At 40.4% G+C, this 17,617-nt stretch overlaps 1 protein-coding gene across 2 annotated transcripts; it reads right to left on the bottom strand.

Annotated features, from left to right (window-relative positions):
* Nucleotides 1-941: 941 nt before the first annotated feature.
* Nucleotides 942-17,465, bottom strand: LOC149320007 (interstitial collagenase-like). 2 transcript variants are annotated; one of them, XM_089508252.1, is made up of 11 exons: nt 17,367-17,449; nt 14,295-14,539; nt 11,300-11,448; nt 10,670-10,798; nt 7,163-7,324; nt 6,518-6,635; nt 5,664-5,794; nt 5,180-5,339; nt 4,984-5,087; nt 4,063-4,091; nt 942-1,163 (listed from the first exon to the last, which is right to left on the bottom strand). In XM_089508252.1, the coding sequence occupies exons 1-11, from the start codon at nt 17,379-17,381 to the stop codon at nt 1,137-1,139; spliced, it is 1,269 nt and encodes a 422-aa protein (XP_089364378.1). In that variant the 5' UTR covers nt 17,382-17,449; the 3' UTR covers nt 942-1,136. The 2 variants fall into 2 exon arrangements, with proteins under 2 accessions (XP_089364378.1, XP_089364377.1); XM_089508251.1 differs by lacking the exon at nt 942-1,163 and having other exon boundaries at nt 3,461-4,091; nt 17,367-17,465.
* Nucleotides 17,466-17,617: the final 152 nt, after the last annotated feature.

The following is a 17,617-nucleotide window of genomic DNA, read 5'->3' as shown; positions in this document are numbered from 1 at the left end:
CTTTCTTGATCACTTTTAACTACTAATGCCCCATTCCCACTTGGCAAAAAAAGCGGCTTATTTCGCTGCGATTCTGACTCGGATTCTGACTCAAATCTGACCTGTTGTTCCCATTAAAAATCGGTGCAAACAGACCTGGGTTTTTTTACTCCTGTTTTCATTACCATTGATATTTAACCTGTGGTAATTTGAAGCGGGTTATTTTGATCCCCATTCCCATTGCCCTTCCGGGACCTCTTTTTTTTTAAAGCAGCTGTCAATCAAGCGCTTAAGTGCTTGACATCACAGCCAATCAGTCACTTAGGCACTTTTCCCCTCTGGGAAAGGAAGAATAGTCCATCTGGGTAAGAGAGAAGGAGCCTCTATGCGCCCTAAACCCTTTTGCATCCAAGGCTCTTTTGTGTCTCCCCATAGTTCCTCTGGGAAAGAGAGAAGGAGCCTCCATTCTCCCAAATCCTTTTGCCTCCCCCATTGCTCCCTGGGCTGTCTGGGGGGCGATCAAGCAGGCATGTACTGCAAAGCCCATCTGCTGCTCAGGCGCTCAGGCAGAGGCAAAAAAATAAAAAAATAAAAAATAATAGTTTAAAATGGTGTTCAGTGGCTCTCCTCACACATCGGTCTATGAATGTGAAGCAGAGGGGAGGTTGCAGGGGGAGTAATGTGTTTACTGCAGTTGGAGCTCAATGTAGCGCGATCTCCTTACCCTGCTTCCCAATCCACTGGGGGAAAGGCTATGCGAATGGAAAAAAATGGCGCTGGCAATGCAGAAAGAGAACAAACAGGATGATACCCCCAGGCCAGCCCCTTGAGCGCTGCTCCTCCCATCTCCAGGTTCCCAAATCAGACACCCTTGTCGTTCCCATTCATTTGCCCCGAATCAGACTCCGGAGGCACAGGAAAATTAGCTAAAAAGCTGCTGTTTTTTTAAACCAGTTTATTGACCAATAATTCGGGTTTTTCAGGATAAATTGATTCAGATTCGAATCCCAATGAGAATGATATTGGAGCAATGTGGATCGAATGCACGCTCAATGGGAAGGATGCACCCATGATTCACATCCTGATCCGCGTTATAAGCCAGTGGGAATGGGGCCTTAGTTTACAACTGAAGAGAGATCTTCCAACTGGTGGTTATATTAAAGCCTCAGTGAGTTGCCCTCTTTCTGTATAAGAAGTGAGAAATTAAGAGCAATTTAGAAGATTTTAATTTAAAATCAAAATGCTTAGAAATAATTTGGCTCTACAAAGTTTTAAATGCATAAAGAAGACAGTAACTTTATAAGATGATAGAAGGCTTTTATCTGCATGAGAATTTTGAAACATGTTAGACATAGAGACTATACTTCCATGGGAATGTTGATTGTTCATTTTAAAAGACAATGACACTTGGGCCTGTTACAGACTGCCAAAATAAAGCTGCTTCGGGTCTCTTTGGAGGCATGCTATTTAAATGATGCATGGGTCCTAAGAGTCCGGAGGTCGCGCCAAAGTCACACTCCATTCCTAAGCACTGGAGTGCAGCTTTGGTGCAGCTTCCAGATTCTTAGGATGCACGCATCATTTAAATAGTATGCCTCCAAAGAGACTCAAAGCAGCTTTATTTTGGCAGTCTGTAACAGGCCTAAGAATAGCCTGATGGTATTTTGGAACTACAGTGACTGCACTGGGTCCAAATTTTTTAATGGCAATTCCAGGGGAGAAAAAAAAGCTTGCTTTTTTACTTTTAACCTTGTAACTGCAATGTTTTTACTCTGGATCTGTTGAATACGATAATTACCAGGAAAATGACAAAGATTTCAGAAGTGAGGGAAGTGTAGAAAGAACAGTTTCTATCCCCTGAAATTTTACAGAAGTTGTTTAAAGACATCAAATCTTTGAGAAATGATATAAAGGAAGATGTGCTTAAATAGAAGGAGGAGGTGAAAGAAAATTTGAAAAGAGAGGTTAAAGAACCTAAAGAAATAGAAAGTTTGGGGTGTAATAAAGTGGAAACTTTGGAAATTAAAATTGAAATTATAAATGACGATATAAAAAACATTGGGACAGCTTGGCATTGTCAAAATTTTGATTTGTTGATAAGTGTTGGTAGGCTAGATGTTAATGAAAAATGGCCAAATTGAGTTGATGGTAAAATTGGTTTTGAAATTGGGAAGAAAGTTGAATATCTGGGTATTTTATGTTGAATATGGTTTGTATGACATGGAGTGGAATTGAGAAAGACATGGTAAGATGGGAGAAACCAAATTTGCCATTGTTGGGGAGAGTCTTTCAGATAAAATTGAATTCTTTGCCTAGAACAGTAGTTCCCAAACTTTAGTCCTCCAGGTGTTTTGAACCTCTGCTCTCAGCAGTTCCATCCAGCTTGCCAACAGTTATGAATTCTGGGAGTTGGAGTCCAAAACATCTGAAACAAGGAACCACTGGGCATAGAATGATGCTTTTATTTCAGACAATACCTTGTTTGACAATTGATGTACCATTTAAACAATGGCAAGGGGATGTGTCCATGTCTGTATGTCAGGAGAAAAACCCATGAGTTAAATGTAAAATGAAGAACAAGTTAAATAATGCATGATAAAACGGGCTAAGAAGTTTGGTTACAATGTACATTGGTTGCAATGTGATGAAAGTGTTTGGAGATAGCTTGTGCTCGAATAGGCAAATTAAGATCCAATGGCCTTACAAACCCTGCTCTTGGCAGAGATGAAGTCTGCATTTTTGCAGATTTCATCTGGCTGCATTTTTGGACTCCATCTTTTGGAGGGATGTGTCTTAATGTCTGCCTGCCCTTCAGAAATTACCATTATAGTCAGGATGCATACCTTCATGTATTTTACTATTGCACACAAAGAATGAGTAGTTTCAATCCCCCCTTTTTGGGGGGGAATTATGAGTATGTCTGAAAATTATTTGGAATTTTCCTCATAATTTGGGACATTTTTCATGCAATACTTTGTTTGCCTAAAATATATTTTTATACAAAACCCTAACATTTTCTCAATCTAGACCTTGTATTTTACACAAAATAGTTTTATGCACATTTTCTCCCCTGCGTGTGAACTCAAGGATTTTTGCACAAATGAATTTTCACAATCTTTTTTTTTTAACATCCTGTGTTAGTTGTCTATTTTCTCAACAGGACCCAGATACATATATGGGCCTCTTTTCTTTAATTCTACAAGACACCATTGACTGTGAATACAATAAAATATGTATTTAAATGTAGTACAATATTGTATTGTAGTACAGTAAAATAATGATAAGAAAGAGGGGAGATGTGTGAAACCAGGACTACAAATGACCAAAGTTTCAACTTCCTTTCACTTTTTCATAGTTGCTTATGAAATGAAATGTTGCAATGGTTGCATCTAGTCAGCAATTATTGTCAATGCAACACACAACTATTCAGTGTTTTGTTCACAGTGTTTGGAGTTATTGCAAACAGAAACACACACAGCTCTTCCACAAAAAGCACTTTATAGAAGAGGCAGAATCAAACCTGTTGCAGTACATAAGCAAGCTAAAGCACACTGGAGCCAGTTTGTTTGATGACAAAAAAAATTGCTGAATTCTCAATAAAACTTGATGAAATACACAATGCTGTCTTTGCATCAGGATTAAGGCCAATGGGAATACAGTCATAAACAAATAGCACCAAATGTAGCTGATAGTTCCTATGTCAGAGGGATGATGAATCTTTTCCAAGGTTAATTCCAAACTTGGTATTATCCATGGTGCTCAACCTATTTTTTGAAATATGGTTCAGCACCTTATTTATTTTATATTTATTTATTTATTTATTCGTTCCATTTCATTTCAATGGCACCTTTCTCCCAGACAGGGAGCTCACAGATAAAATAGCTTTAAAAATACAATTAAAATTTCAAACCCTTGGAGAGCTCTATCAAAATTTGGTGTGATTGAGAATGGATGCATCATCCCATTGAATGAAAGCCACGAGCTATTGCTGGGAAGCATTGACTAAATGTTTTAACAGTTCAGCCAGGTATTGCTTCTTTGAACTGACTGAACACGTCGACTGTTAGGGTTGAACTGGAGTACCTTTGTCCCCTGGAAGAAGTAGACATACCCTAAAAACAAAGAAATAAATTAGTGTAAATGAAATAATGTATGATTACTATTAAAATTTTATTTATAAAGCCACCTCATAACATAAATTTTGGGGGTGGCTCACAAAACAAATGCAGCATAAAAACTTGATATAAAAGTAAAACAGTTAAAATGTTATTAGCCATTACTTTTAAACAGAGAGTTCTAGAATAGATCATTTTCAAGGCTTTCACCTGATAGCCAAGGTCTAAGAGCAAGGGTAAGCAACCAACTGAGTCTTAGGCTAGGATTCCTGGATACCAAGGTTCAATCCACCACTTGAAACTTACTGGAAGACCTTGGGTAAGTAACACTCTCACAGCTTCAGAGGAAGGCAATAGTTAATCCTCTCTGAACAAATTTTCCAAGAAAATCTTGTGATAGGATCACCATAAGCCAGAAATGACTTGAAAACATGCAACAACAAAAGCAACCGACGCCTGTATGCAGCTCTTGATCTCATGCAATCCTCTGTCTCATTTCACTGCAAATTATTAGTTCAGGCCTCTGTTAGAATGAGCTTTCCCTTTATTAGATGGAGAAAGGGAGGATTAAATTCAACACCTAACTATTTATGTACTAACTAGTTACTCTCTTGCTCCAGTGAGCGCTGCCTTTGAACATTACCATTGGAGGAGGAAGAAACCTTTCAAAAAGGTTCCTCCAGATTGGTCCTTCTATATTCCCGTGTTCCTTAAATTCTCCACTGCTTTGCTAATTAGAAATATGCATTTTAATATTATATACAGTTTCTAAGAACATTCTTTACAATTGCACTGAATGACACTAGTTAAAAAATGTGTATCTTTTTTAATTGAATAACTAATTCCCTAATAATTCTGATTAAAATAACAATTGGATTTCTTTGCTTACCATCATGCTGTAAAGCAGCATCAATTTTGGGGCCAACTCCTTTAAAAGTCTGGGCTATATTTTTGGGATAGCCTGCTTCCATGGTTTGTCTGATTTCATCATACCTGAAGAAAGACAACACATTGTCACATGAAGGTGTTTTTTTAAAGTCATCAGTGCAAATGATGTATTACAACTGCAGAGCTTTCCACTATACCTCCAGTACTTGTTACCGACAAAGAAATATGTTTTCCCTGATTCTGGATCACTGAATGCGGCATCAATTTTCTTCACAGTTTTGGGGAAGCCCAGATGGTAGATACTCTTTGGGTAGCCATATTGGATATCATAACCATTTAGAACCCAGTATTGGTTTCCTGCATAGAAGTTAAAAACAAACATAAATTAATTTAAAAAATTTTAAAATACTGTTGTGGTACAATTTTTTTTAGGGGCTTGTAAATGCAAAGTTATTCATTACAAAGAGAGACAGGACAATAGAGACATAATATGCACATGCTGCTTCTGTATGTGAGCCACTACTTAGAATACTGCGCAAATTGTTTATTGCCTGTTATGTATTGTAAAGTAGTCCCAAGAATTTTAGTGCCAAGAATGAAGCATCCAAAACTGAAGAAACCAAAATCCAAAAGAATTTTATGAAGAATCCAAAAGAATTTTATGAAGAATTCACTACTCACCTTTAAAAAGAACCAGTTGGTCTTTTTCATAATTTTCATAGGCAGCTTCAATACGAGATGGAAGATTTGGCCAGAAGAGGGCAATGAAATAGAGCTCTACATCCAGTTGTGGGTGTTTACGCCAGAACTGCCTAATTTTAAAATATAAGGGTCTTGTTACAAGGTTTGGCATATGTTAGGCACCATATGTTAGGCAAGGGTGCTGACATATGGTGCTGAGGAAAAGATTTGGTTCAACGCTAGGGCTCCAGAAAGGTCCCAGATTCTGTTTCTGATATCTTTAGATAAAATATATATATATATATATTTTCTCAAATCTTGGAGAACTGTTGACAGCCACTAGGAACCAATTGTCTTCAACCTGGCACCCTGCAGATGAGCTATACTACAACTCTCTTCAGTCATAGCCACCGAGGACATTGGTGGTTGGGGGTGATGGGAGCAAGAAACCCATTTGAAAGCTGGAAAATCACCTTTAAATAGCTTTTTGGAGTGCTTTTCCCCAACTTCAAAATGGTAGAATCCTCATCTTCCCTTAGATGACCAAAACCTTCATCTTTTCAAAATGTTGGCCATGGCAGTGCAATACTGATGTCCAGACCTCCTTTGAAGCTGAGTCCTGGAGCATGCCCACCCACACTTTAATAGGAAAACCACAAATATGCCTCCTTAAGGGAAGCCATCCAACAAAATCCACTTAATTTCAACCTGTAAACTGAGCTGACTTGTGACACCATTGAAATCGAGCCAAAGGCAGATAATAGCCTCATCTGAAAATTACCTCTGATTCAAGCCCCGTTTAGAAGAGATGTTGTCCAAACAGGTGTTTTTATAATTTTTACCAAGTAATTTACCTGCCCTTAAAGAACATCATTTCTCCACGTATGCTGGCAACAGCATCAAAAGTGGTCCTGGGATCACAAGCCTTTGGTGTTGTGGGTCCAGTTGGTTGTACTGGGTTATCTAATTTTCCTAAAATGATGAAAATGTCAATGAAGCCATGCAACAAGTGGATAATGTAAAGCAATCATGTATGGCAGATCATGGTTTAATTGTTCAAGAGAGCACAGTTCCATGAGGGAGGAAACCTTATTGCTTCAGTGGAAATAATAATGAAGCCATTTGCTCTTTAGCCATTTAAGACTATTTTCAACATGAGAATGTGGGCAATGTATTGGTCTGATAGGGACAGTTGATCAGAGAATTCACCTTCCCAAAATACAGGTGAAATGCATGGCCCCAGTCCTGTCACAAGTACAGTCAACTGGATTAGACTCATGAAATCAACAAAGTTTACAAATACTGTATGTTGACTTATCAAGTTGCAACTATTCCAGTGGATCTACTCTTGTTTGGACTAACAATAGAATTTAGGCCAAATGGAGCTGTGTACAATACCACTGGGTTGTACTCTAGTTTGCTCCATGGGATGAAGATATTTGTTTATACTACAAGACACTTTAGTCAGACTGATGCTTCATTTCCCCCCTTACACTTACCATAGATGGCTTGGATTCCATCAATATCATCCTGAGGAAGCCTAAATAAATGAGGTTCTGTGTAAGAGTAGGTAGGGTACATCAATGCCCCAGCATCGTTAGAATGAGACAGACCCATAGAATGTCCAAGCTCATGGGCGGCAACAATAAAAAGGTTGTAGCCTGGAAAAAAATAGAAACAGACTTCAAGTTTTATTTTGGAATAAAAAGAGATATGATTGTGTCTTCCTGCATGGCAAGAGTTTGGAATGGATGACCCCTGTGGTCTCTTCCACCTCTATGATTCTATGGCCCGGTACATACTGCCAATAAGCGGCGTACAAGGGCCGATACTTGGGTTAGGGACTGTGCAGCAACAGCACGGTCCTAACCCTAGTATGTACTGGCACCATTACAAGGGCAGTGCCCTGTATACAAGGACACCACCATTGTTACGTAAGCACCGTGCAGCACTTACATAATGAGTGTGCCAGTGGTGCACTTGTTACTCCACCCCTGCAGCTTTAAAAGAACCCGCTTTTCTCAGGTTCTTTTTCCTGCGGAAGGAAGCTGCGTGGTTTGGAAAAAAGGCCACTGGCAGGCCGCCCTTTTCAGGCGGTCTGTCCCAGGCCTATGTAAGCAAGTATCAAACCAAAATTTGCTACTTTAATATGCTTCTGTGAATCACAGATTACACCAGAGGCTCTTTTACACACTACACAGTTATAACGCTGTTATTCCACTTTAACTGCAACAGTTGAATCCAGAGGAATCCTGGGGTTTGCAGTTTGAGGAAGCACTAGAGCTCTCTGTCAGAGATTTCTAAATGCCCTTTTCTGCGTTGCAAATCCCCAGTTTTCGTAGGATGCAGCCATTATAGTTTAAGTGGAATAATAAATAAAATAAAATATTTATTTCTATCCCGCTTTTTGCCAGGCAATCAAAGCGGCGTACAACAGGTTAAAATACATCCATATATACATAATACCCTCCTTAAAACAAGATTAAACAATGAATCATAGTACTGCCGTTGTGCAGTGTGAAAAGGACCTGAGGCTGAACAATTGTACTAAGAGCAGAGGCCAATTTTCACTTCAAACACCCCTGTAACCACAAGTATAGTGGACCCTCCACATTTGCTGGGGTTAGGGGCAAGGGACCCCCGTGAAAGTAGAAAACCTGCAAATAAAAATATTATTATTATTTACCTGAGGAAACATCTCCCTAGGAATATCTATGTCCTCCAATGCAACTCTGTAGACATCATCCACCAGAAATTGACCACAGAATCATACTGGAGGACCTAGAAATGCCTAAAGATGTGGGTTTTTAACGAAATCTCTAGGTCCTCCAGCTTCCAGCCAGGTCAACTTCTGGCAGAGTCAGGCTGGGCCTAAAGATTCCTAGAGAGAACATATTAATCAAATTTGCAAATAATCAAATCTGCAAAAGTGGAGGGCTGACTGTACATAATTGTAGTGACCCAGAAATGACCAGAAGTTACTTTTAGTTTCAAGTTTGCATAGTTTTCAGCTGTCTTTTCCTTTGGGTTTGGAAGGTTTTGGGGACATGTGCAAGCAACATTTCTCCAAACTACATTTTGGTATCATTCTGTGGCAGTTTGGCTTATTTTGGATGAATTTGGATGAATCCCCCCAATTTTAAACTGGGAAGCTCAGGGGTGCAATAATGTGTTTGAAGGTGCATACAAACCATGGATCACACTTTGTTTCCAGTTCAGAGGCATTGTATGCCTGAGAGCACAATCTAGGAAATGTTAGACACAATGAAAGACTAAACTACATTTAACTTTCTAACCATTAACCAAATTTAACCTCTCCCTGCTCTCTCCCAAATCATGACTAGTTAATAATGGAAATGGGGAATGCACCTGAAGAAGGCTCAAATCTACAAAAGCTCATGCTACCAACTTCTGTCTTTTAGTTAGTCACAATGGTGCTGCAAGATCCCTTTGTATACAGAATTTCTAGACTAACACAGCTCTGTCTTTGCATTAAAAGGCATCTATGATACTCAAAAACAATCAAACCCATAACAAATATAAGCCTGACCATCATAAACCCACAGTTGCTTATAGTTCACTTTAACAAAATAGATGTTTTTTCTTATTTGGGAACTATCAGAATCTCTTCAGTTACTAGCCATTCAGAATGTTCCAGTGCAGAAAGATTTGAGTGTCTTTCATCTTTGTAAAACAGTGGTCCTCCATAGTATCTTGGAGATATGACCCTCTTGGGTGACAATCCTAGCACACACACCCCAATGCAAATTTGTTGATATTAAGTCTACTTCTTTACTGCATATTTAAAACAACCAATCTTGGTCCCTGGTCCCTTTCCACCCAGTCACCTTGGGAGCAGCAACCAAGCAGCTGGCTGTGGAGTGACCAAGAAACCTCTCACCCATGCCAGCTTTGTGGTAAGGGCTGGTGCAGGTGAGAAGCTTCTCAGTCATTGCTCCACTCTCTCTTGGCACCTGGTCACCCTCAGAGCAGTAACTGAGCAGGATACTGAGCAATGACTGAGAAGCCTCTCAGCCATTCTGGCCTTGTGGCAAAGGCCAGTGCATGCAAGAGGCCTCTTGGATGCTGCTCAGCTAGCTCCTTGGTTGCTGCTCCCAAGGTGACCTGGTGCAAAGGGAGAAGCTCCTTTACAGATGCCACATGCTTTGGACTGGGGACTGGCATAGACAGGGAAATGGAGGTATTTTTACTACAGGAGTTGCTCCAAGGTAAATGACTCCTTTCAAGAACCAACCCCAAATATTCCTCCCTTTCCTTCCTCAGATACATGTCTTCCCCACAAAGTTTCAAGTATTCCCTCCCCCCACACATACACTGTTTCTTCTGCTACATCTTCCCTCAGGTTGTCCAATGAAAAAAAGCAGGAGCAAGTTGGCGTGCAGTGCCAACCTGCTAGCCAAGTCCTGGCAAAGCTCAGAAAAGCTTAAGCAGGGTCTCAAATTTGAAAGTTCCTTTTGCTACCACTTCTTTCCCACTGTCACGTGCCTTCTCCAGTCAGTCAGTCTGTCCTAAAATGGTGCCATTCCAAGCCACAGAAATGATGCCCTACACCCAAAGGTTTCCTGCCAATAGTAGTGAAAGAGAATAGAGTGAACTTGCGCAAGCACATGAAGAGTGGGAGATGCCACCTCAGAAAGTGAGGCTTTGAGGTGGATTTAAGGGACCATGAAAAGACATTTCATGCAACCCTCATCCCACCATGGTTCTAAAGACCATTGACTCCCCTTGTCTTTCTTGCACACTAATACTTTAACTAAAGTCCCCTGCTGCCCCCCTTTCCCCTCACCACACTCCTGGATCTTTCCACCGTCACCAGAGGTGGCTTACCGCCCACTTTGGGAATCATTGTTGTAAAACCTTTTGCAGCACTTGTGAGTAGAATCTTTGGATTAGTGGCTCACTGGCCTTGTTGGCTGGACAGCTCTGGGAACAGAAGTCCAAAAAGTGATGTTTCCAGGCTCTGCTTAAGCGTTGGATAAATGTACCTCTAGTGCCCTTGCTGCTCCATGATTCTTCTTCATCAAAATGGACATCTCCACCAATGTTGTCTCCTGGTTGAAAGGCATGTGCCAGAATCCCATTAGGTCCATCAAAAGGAGAATTATCTCTGTGGTCTGAATACAGAAGAGTGAATAAGTTCAATCAAGTTACAGCCCTTTGCCTAGAAAAAGAACAGCTGGCAGTACCTTTGCTCTAGAGTTGTGCAATAATGAAGATGTAAATCTTCGTTAGTTCCATTCTTGCAGGCAAGAACAAATAATTTTACCATGCTAGTCCTTGCTGTGAGAAAGTCATTGAAAACTGCACAGCTTTTGAAAACTTGTGGCAGTTTTAGACTTATTCTGTGCAAAAATTGAAATTTTGACAGAAAAAAGGCATTTTCTGTGAAGAAAAGTAGTTTTCTGTGCAAAAAACATGGTTTTCTGTGGGAAAATACCATTTTCTGCACACACACACACACACACACACCAGCATTTTTAATGCAGAATGAATCCTGAACTACAAATATATTTGCCCGTCTAGGCTTTTCATTTTCAGGGTTGAGAAACCCATTTTTTTTATCCTTTTCAAAATATTTTTGATTATTCTTCTCATCTTTATGTGTAGTCAGTTACCTCGTACTTCGAAAGAGATCATTATATCAGCTATGCCATCATAAAGTCTTTTGAAGGTCAGGGGTGATGCATTGCTCCAGACTTCCAAGGCTTTCTTGATTGCATTGTCCACATCAGATTGGTGCATATCTGGTGTATAATTCAGAATTCTTTCATTGGAAACATGACAAAAACATGAGAAAATTGAGTAAAAACATTCTGCCTGAGGTAAAATAGCAAATGCTTATTCAAGGTGCATAAGCCTATTATTATGGTTATTATCATTTATACAGACTCACTGATCTACAAGGTGCTTTACCTGTAAAACAACTAAAAACAGGGAGCCCTGCCAAAAGTGTACAATCTAAAATCTGTACACAAGGAATAGATATAAAACTAAACTGTACTTCCAATTTCCCTTGTCTGATAATGTCCTTGGTTGAATGAGAAACCTAGAATTTCTAGGACACAAATCCCAAGCGGGGTGATAAAAAGAAACAAGGGCTGAAAGTTAAGGGGGGAACTAAGTTGTGTAGGGCTTTGGAAGTTAAAAAAAGAAGTGTGCACTACTTCTGTTTCTTCTTGTGTTCCTCCCTCATTTCCAATGTATGGTGACCTTATATGGAGTTTTCTTTGAAAGATTTGTTCAGAGGGGGTTTGCCTTAGCCTTCCTCAGAGCCTGAGAGGGTGTGACTTGCCTAAGGTCACCAAGTGGGTTTCCATAGTTGAGCAGGGATCTGAACCCTGGTCTTCAGAATCAGTCCAATGTCCACACCACCATACCATGCTGGCTAAAGTTCACCACATGTATGTCTTGCCTAAGCCTAATTGTCAGTTCCAGCTAGAGTAAATTCATTGACTCACCGAAATTTATATAAGTGCTCATTTCCAAATTCCCACTGATTCACTAGTAGAAACCAGAATCAGACCTAAGTTATAATAATCAAAGCCTGCAAACTTAGTTCAGTACATGATTCAGAATATCCTATTAAGCCTTTCTTACCAGGCAGAAAAAAATCCCATTAAGTATCTCTCTCAATATCCAGTCAATGTTGTTATAAGGGTTGGTGAGGTGAGTCCTTCAGGCAGTGAGGCCCTGGAGTGACTGCTCAGCCTCTCTCTCTGCTCTAGTTGGGCCCAACTGCTTGCTCTATCAAACCTACCAGAAAGCTGCCAAAGATAGGCATCCCTCCTGGTTGCTTTAGAAAGAGCAGTGGCATCACTGAGGTTGGTGCACCCGGTGCAGGTCCTGTAAAGGGTTAGGAGAAGCAGTGGACTCCTCTGCCCTTTCTCTCTCCTTCTGCCCTGCTCCTTTGACCCCTGGTTTGCTGGCTGCCATCCAGTCAGACTCTGGAGGATCTGTTTGGTGTCTGTGAGGGAGGCAGTGTTGCGGCCTTCAGAGGGCCTGTTTGGGGTCTGGCACAGTTGCCAGGTAAGTGAAACCCCAACACCTTTTCTCATTCTCCCAGTATCAGCATCAGGCCTACTGGGTACACCAGACACCCTGGGATGTCACCCTGTACATCCCACACACCCTGCACCCTCTAGTGAGAGGGAAGACAACAGGGCACTACTAAGAGGAGTGGCATCCTTGTGCCTCCATGGCACCAGATGAAGTCTCTACTCTGAACTAGCCTTTTCCTGGAATAACAGAGACAGCCTCTAGGAGTAGACTTCAGCTTCTGGAGGGAAAGGAATGCTTTCTTCTTTTTGAGTGCCATTTTTGCATCCATTTCCTTTTTTTCCTGAGATATGGCAGGTGATACACCCAATGCCAGTGCATTTGCCTTTTATTTCTGGGGTGGAGATGGTGAGGTGGGGAAGAGGGAGGAAGCATCCTGTGATTTGGGCACAGTGGTGCTTTGCTTCCAGCTTCAGCTTTGGCCTTTGGTATTTGTAGCTTCGTTATTCTGTCTTTTTTCTTCTTTAAAAAAAGAGGGTTTTTTTTTAGTTCTTTTCAAAGTTCTCTGATCTTTTCATAAGTTAGCTTGCTGATTTTTTAATCACAGGTTGAACCTTCCTTATCTAAAAACTTGTGACTAGAAGTGTTCTGGATTTCAGCATTTTTCCAAATTTTGGAATATTTACATGTACATAATATCTTGGAGATAGGACCCAAGTCTAAACATAAAATTCATATATGTGTCATATATACCTTATACACTTAGTCTGAAGATTATTTTATACACAATATTTTAAAATAATTTTGAGAATTAAACAAAATTTGTGTATGCCGAACCATCAGAAAACGAAGGTGTAACTATCTCAGCCATCTGTATGGACAATTGGGGATTTTGAATATTTTAGATTTTGGAATTCAGGATGAAGGAGGCTCAACCTGTAATTAATTTTCTCTTTTTGTTCATTTTATTGTTAGCTGTCTTGAGTCCCAGTTTTGGTGCAAAAGTTAGTGTGAATAATTTAGGCCTAAATTAAATTATTATTACTAATTACATTAGACCCATAGAGTCACTGAGGTCTACTCAGTAGAGGCTGGAGGCTCCAGTGTTAACTGGAAAGTAACTCTGCTCTGGATTTTAGTTTGAACTTGAAAGGAGCCATCGAAGGTGCTGAAGCTTATTTGAAAAATAAAATCAGAACCTTGGATAACTCCTTAAGAGGTCTGTCATCATCCCACTGGCATAGGAGTCTGTTGCTGCTGTACGCCTTCAAGTAATTACTGACTTATGGTAACCCTAAAGTGAACACACCGTGGGTGGTGTTTTTTTTTTTGCTGAATTTGTTCAGACTGACTTTGCCCTTGCCTTCTGAGGCTGAGAGAATGGGTCACCCATTGGGTTTCCATGACTGAGCAGGGATTCAAACCCTGGTTTCTGTATGCAACACTCAAACCACTACACCATGCTAACTCTAGATGTGGGAACCACCAACTGCAAATTAGTTGGGATTAAGAGTTGGGTCTAGGCCCATGTGCATATAAACATTATACATTAAAAGTATTATATTTTCATATTGTATCTTAACCCTCTTCCTCCTGAGAAGAATCCACTCTTACCTGTATGTGATATTGGTCCTCTTCCATTTGGGATTTCCATCAGTGAGCATAAAGGTTCCCAAATCTGGCACCCCACATCTGGGCTTTTTCATCACTGCCAATGTTTCACTGTCAGGATTTCCAGTCACTTCCAGTCCAAAAAATTGCTGCATTTTCTTGAGCTTTTCAGCCAAAGTGACATTGTCATCATAATAGAAGGGTGCTATGGCCTCATCTTCGGAGCTGTAGTAGTTATTTAAATAATTCTGGCAGGGGATAACATATATGCATTACCAAAGAGAACACGACACCTTTGGATTGCAAAAACAAAGTAAATGTAAGTGTTATCCCTACATATTTGGAATCTGTATTTTCCAACTAGACTCAAAGCGTCTGATGAAACAGACCAGCCTGCAGAGCATATGCTACAAATGTCTTTCAGTTAGGACTTTATTACACAAAGGCAGTAAATCACAGTAACAGCTGGATAATATCATATTTCACTGGGACTTATCACACCATGGTACTTCTTTTCTTGTTGTTATCTCAGTGGAGATTGTTTGACAGGGGTTTCTTTTCATTCATGCAAAACCTTCATGAATGCAGAGAGACCAGATGTTATAACCGCAAAGGAGGACAAGGCACCACAAATGTAGCACATTTTAAAATATGTAGGACATTACAAAATAAAATTTAAAAACACAAATATAAGTGTAAATTCATGCTTCTTAATTGCGCTCCAAATGGAGGACATTTTGAAATTCCTCCTGGACAGAGGACTGAATGTAGGACATAGTCTGGGGAAGGAGGACATCTGGTCATCCTGCATGAATGACCTCCTCTCCTGCTTCTGTGGTACTAGCATTTGCAGTGTGATAAAACAATTCTGCTTTAATCCCAGATTTAGGGAGCTGGGTATGTTTAGCCTGGAGAAGAGATGGTTCTGTTTAAGTATTTGAAGGGGTGTCACACTGAGGATGGAGCAAGCTCATTTTCTGCTGCTCCAGATACTAGAACATGGAACAATGGATGCAAGATCCAGGAAAAGAAGCAGGAGAGGATGTCATTCATGCAGGATGACCAGAGGCTGGATGGCCATCTGTCGGGGATGCTTTTATTGTGAGTTCCTGCAGGACTGGACAGGATGACCCTTGGGGTCGCTTCCAACTCTGTGGTTCTATGGCGGTTTACAGACTGCCCCTTTGGGGCGGCCTGTACCTGCTCCTTTCCCCAATGGATCAGGGCCTCAGGGCTGCCACAGTGGCAGCCCTGAGGCCCTGATCCACCGCTTTTCCAGGCCGCGGGGAAGCGGCAAAAGGCCGCTTCCCCATGGCCTGGAAAAGGGTGTCCTTGGAGCTTGAAGCCCCAAGGACACCCCAACAGCGGCGAGGAAAGGGGCCACTCGGCCCCTTTCTCCTTTGTGTTGCTGGCGCAGCCATGTAAAGGCTGCACCAGTGACACAAAACCAAGAAGGAGCTCCAAAATGAAGCTCCTTCCAGCGCCCTTCCGTGGCGCCAGTACATCACATCTGCACTACTCCATTTGGAGGCTGCGCAGATGTGACGTCGTAATGGCGGCACCCATGTAGAATGGGCGCTGCCATTTTGTGCGTACTCTGTACGTACTAGGGTTGGGGGAGTCTGAAAGAGACGTCCCCAGGCAACCCTAGTATGTATGGAGTACGTACAAAACGACCCATTTGTAAAGGGCCTATGATTCTCTGATTCAATTTTGGGTGGTCTGTTTTAGATATAGCTTGCCCTTTGCCTACTAGTGATACCCAGCTTTCAACTTTTCAATGGAACTCCATTTATTGATCTCCCTAAATGTAAGAGGAACCTGGTATTCCACAGACTGTAGGTCTGTATTCTTTATCAGTTACTTCTGTTAACTACTTCCATCCCTCAATACCCATGGATTTTTTATCTATGGATTCAACCATCCATGGCTTGAAATTATTCAAAAAATATAAATTCCAAAAAGTAGTCCTTGATTTTTTTCATTTTATGTCACGGCCACCATTTTACTGTGCCACTGTATTTAATGAGACTTGCACATCCACAGATTTTGATATCCATGGAGGATCCTGGAACCAAACCCCAGTTGATACCAAGGGCCCACTGTATATCTAACTAAGTAACTTCTTGTGGTAATAGTATCACAAAGCAATGTTCATGAATGTGAAAGTTACCTAGATTTACTCATTTGTAACTGTTTCATATTCACAATGGATACTTAGTCAGGATTTTGACACTCTTGGAACAATTGTAACTCCCCAACCCCTACTGTTTTACTGGGCATCAGCTGCATGGAGAGAAAGAGGTCCATTCTACTGACAATCAGAGCATATGATGAGTAAATGATGTTTGTAACAGATTTCAGGGGATCTAGCCAGGAGAAGTTACTTAATTAAGATGATACAGAATAAAGGTCATTTCCCCTAGTATAGAGTTTTCCAGCCTTTCCAATTTCCAGAGTTCATGTGCACTGTAGGGGACTGAAACACATGCATGAAGGAATGTCATCCATACACTCTTAATAATAGATTTTTGTTCTCAGCAAAGTCTCACTATCATATGTGCCTTACAATAATGTCACACATAAATACCAAACTCAATTTTAAAAAATCTTTTTAAAAATTTATGCTGCAAAAAAGTACTAAATTGACATGATTAGATAAAAATTTCAAAATTGATATGCAAATAGATTAGTTGAAGTTTTTGTGGGAGAGAGTAGAGCAAAATACATGCCTGCAAAATCATACTGGACTACCATCAGAACTCCAAGTTGTTGTCCTGATCATCTTGGAAGAAATATTGGATACAATTAATAAACCTAAATCCAATTGCTAGTCCCAGTTGCAATCAAGTGAGTGTCTCAGTTTCTGAATATTAAACTCAACATTTATTGATTCAATGAGTCTACTTCCCTTAGGTCTAGATGTAATATATGATTTAGGCATAGAAAAGCATTTGGGATCTTAAAATTTCCACATTTTTTTTTTAAAATGGGAAAAAGAGAGAAGGAAATGACAGCACAGAAAAGTGCATTTTCTTTTAGCGAATGTTTGAGAAATTCAAAATGAATATTTACCTTAACAAAATTCATGTCTACATCGTTTCTGTCTAGGTCCACAGGTGCAGCAAAAGTGCACGATGCAAAGCTGAGGAGCAGAATCGAAAGGTACTTCATTCTGCCAATCCCAGTGGTGTCTTCCTTGCCCATACAATATTTCTGGGCTTTGTGTGTTTTGTTCATCCTCTGCTTATATAGCTGTTGATTGCTTCTTTCTGTTCTGACTCACTGGGTACAACATCCTCTGATTAGCCAGGAGAGATGGATTC

The sequence above is a fragment of the Sceloporus occidentalis genome, unplaced genomic scaffold, assembly GCF_023333645.1.
Source record: "Sceloporus occidentalis isolate IW3139 unplaced genomic scaffold, rSceOcc1.0.p SCAF_2, whole genome shotgun sequence".
NCBI classification, from domain to species: Eukaryota; Metazoa; Chordata; class Lepidosauria; order Squamata; family Phrynosomatidae; genus Sceloporus; species Sceloporus occidentalis.
Note: the sequence above shows the minus strand (reverse complement) of the source record. Positions and strands in the feature narration are given on the sequence as shown.

Excerpts from the sequence above, each read along its gene's own strand:
- LOC149320007 (XM_089508251.1), bottom strand. The coding sequence starts at position 17,465 with ATGAAGTACCTTTCGATTCTGCTCCTCAGCTTTGCATCGTGCACTTTT. Across the intron at positions 14,540-17,366 it reads TAGACATGAATTTTGTTAAG|AATTATTTAAATAACTACTA; the intron begins GTAAATATTCAT and ends ATCCCCTGCCAG. Across the intron at positions 10,799-11,299 it reads GATCTCTTTCGAAGTACGAG|ACCACAGAGATAATTCTCCT; the intron begins GTAACTGACTAC and ends TTCTGTATTCAG.